The sequence below is a fragment of the Halyomorpha halys genome, unplaced genomic scaffold (assembly GCF_000696795.3).
Source record: "Halyomorpha halys isolate HHAL.00 unplaced genomic scaffold, Hhal_1.1 Scaffold464.1, whole genome shotgun sequence".
Classification (NCBI taxonomy): Eukaryota; Metazoa; Arthropoda; class Insecta; order Hemiptera; family Pentatomidae; genus Halyomorpha; species Halyomorpha halys.
In genome coordinates, this window is record NW_027108519.1 from 354,849 (window position 1) to 357,162 (window position 2,314).

The 2,314-nt window shown below is 28.5% G+C and overlaps 1 protein-coding gene across 1 annotated transcript in view; it reads right to left on the reverse strand.

Moving 5' to 3' along the window:
- LOC106683093 (probable cytochrome P450 6a13) overlaps window positions 1-2,314 on the reverse strand; it is a gene marked incomplete in the record, with an annotated part of 18,789 nt that overhangs the window by 10,010 nt on the left and 6,465 nt on the right. The window contains 1 exon segment of the mRNA XM_067046846.1: window positions 2,104-2,260. Coding sequence (XP_066902947.1) covers window positions 2,104-2,253 — 150 coding nt within the window.

Sequence of the window (2,314 nt, forward strand, 5' to 3'; positions counted from 1 at the left end):
TATCTTTAAAATTACCAACAAAACTAGAAAACCTGATATAACATCATTTAAAGTAGAGCAAATTTGCTAACCTGTGAGCCCTAATAGAGCTATTTACGTTCAATAGTATTCCAGATATAGCTTTTTAAAAAGCAACATTTCATAGAAAAATGTACTGAAAGATTATTTAGCAATTTAGTCATCTTCCTTGTCAACTACCTTACCTTTATAAACTGAAGACGCATTGTGAGTTCTTCTGGACAAGCAGAAAATAGCCCAAGTAAATAACCCCCCTCGACAGTTGCTCCGACAAATTTTCATATGCACAATTTCTATCCATATGGGAATATCATAAAAACTACTACGAAGATACGTGTCATAAACTAACATATATTAAGTTAAATTACCTTCATTTGTGTGCTGGCAGACATATGTACGTTTTGTAGTTCCAGAGATATATTTTTTAAAAGTCAAACATTTTATCCTAACAACTAGAAATCAACACTTTGTGAATTTATTTTTTCTAACATAAAAATTACTACTCCTACAAAGATAAATATTATATATTATTTTATAGTAAATTTAACTAGCTTTAAATTGAGTGCTGGCAGATATCTGTACGTCAAATGGTTCCTGAGATACATTTTTTCATAAATCAAGCTTATAAATATCATGAAAACTACTACTACCAAGATAAACGTCATAAACTACTTAATAGTACATTGAACTAGCTTTAATTTGAGTGTTAATAGACATTTGGACGATGTGTGAGATGTAGATATTTCGAAATAAATTCACCAACTACTAATGTTTCAGTACATTTTGATGAAATGTTGCTTTTTAAAAAGATATATCTCGAGAACTACTGAACCCAAATAGCTTTATTAGGTATAATATTTAAGAAGCAAATTTACTCTGCTTTAAATGATATTCTCTCAGGTCTTCTAGTGTTGTTAGTTTTAGAGATATAGAGCTCCGAATGAAAAATTACTTTTTTTTTAAACATTTTGAAACAGCCACCATTTTTTAGTCATCCTACCTAACTTGGCAGACGCATCAATTTTGATCAGTTATAAATATATAAATGAAACCAATAGGTTTCATTAAAGTAAACCAAATTTGGGGTGAAGTAACTGCCAGTTTTTTTTTTCTCTTGGGCTTTTGTACCGTACTGAACATGGACTACCGAGGCCTTCTGATCTCATCTCTTAAATTAGTGCGAGGACTAATAATACTCAGTTCATTGCGTTGCATGAATAGTGCTACCTCTAAGAAAACCGTTTTTTTATTTTGTGTTTGAGCTATTCTATATATTGTACCATACAGAGGAATTAATTTATAACAACTACAATAGCTTTAGGAAGGTCCGCAGGACGATTTTAGTGAAGAAAGTAACCCAAGTCTACGGTTCTATCTTTGATATGCGTCTAATTATAAATATAATCAGAACTTTGCTCTTGTCAGATGTATTATTATTCCAGCGAAGTAGCGACATGTTAATTTCAATGTAATATAAATATGTAACCTTGATACATGTAATGTGCTTAATATTAATAAGCATGGCGTATATAATGGTGTATAACTCGCCTACCTTACCGTAGAAGAAAAAATAATATTGATTACGTAATAATAACGTAATCTTAAAACAAATAATAGTCGAAGCATAACCAAAGCTATAAATGAACCATAACAAAGGCTATAAATGAACGCTGATAACTGAATATCAGCTAATGGAATTTATTAAAACCAATAAAAGAATGCAAACAGTATAAAATTAACACACTGTCTACTTCTTAGAATTATAAGCAAAAAATATCAATCAATTTGAATTATACTGATAAATATATCTAAATAATTTGGTACCACTCTGATAAATTTATAAACATGTTAAAATTGAACAATGTTTCATCATTTTTTTTTTCAATTTTAATCCTTCAAGATATATCAGTAGATATTGCACATCATAAAAAAAAAAAAAAATGTAAAGATAAAGATGTATTCGTTGGAAACACTTAACCGCTACAAGATACTTCATTAAATTATGACTTTAATTATAATTATTAAGAAAAAATAAATAAATATCATAAAATATAAAGTAAAAATAAAACTTAACTAATAACTTACATCATAGAGATTTCCAACAAACAATTTCGGCTTCAAACAATTTATGTTACGTTTGGACCAGTACTTGTTTCGCTCTTGGGCCCATTTTATTAAAGCAAAGATGAGTGAACCAATGAACAAAGTAAATAATAAAAGAACGTTTTGAAACATTTTTATTCTGAAATCATATTTAAAAACAGGTTTATCAGAAAATTACTAATTACCATTATTA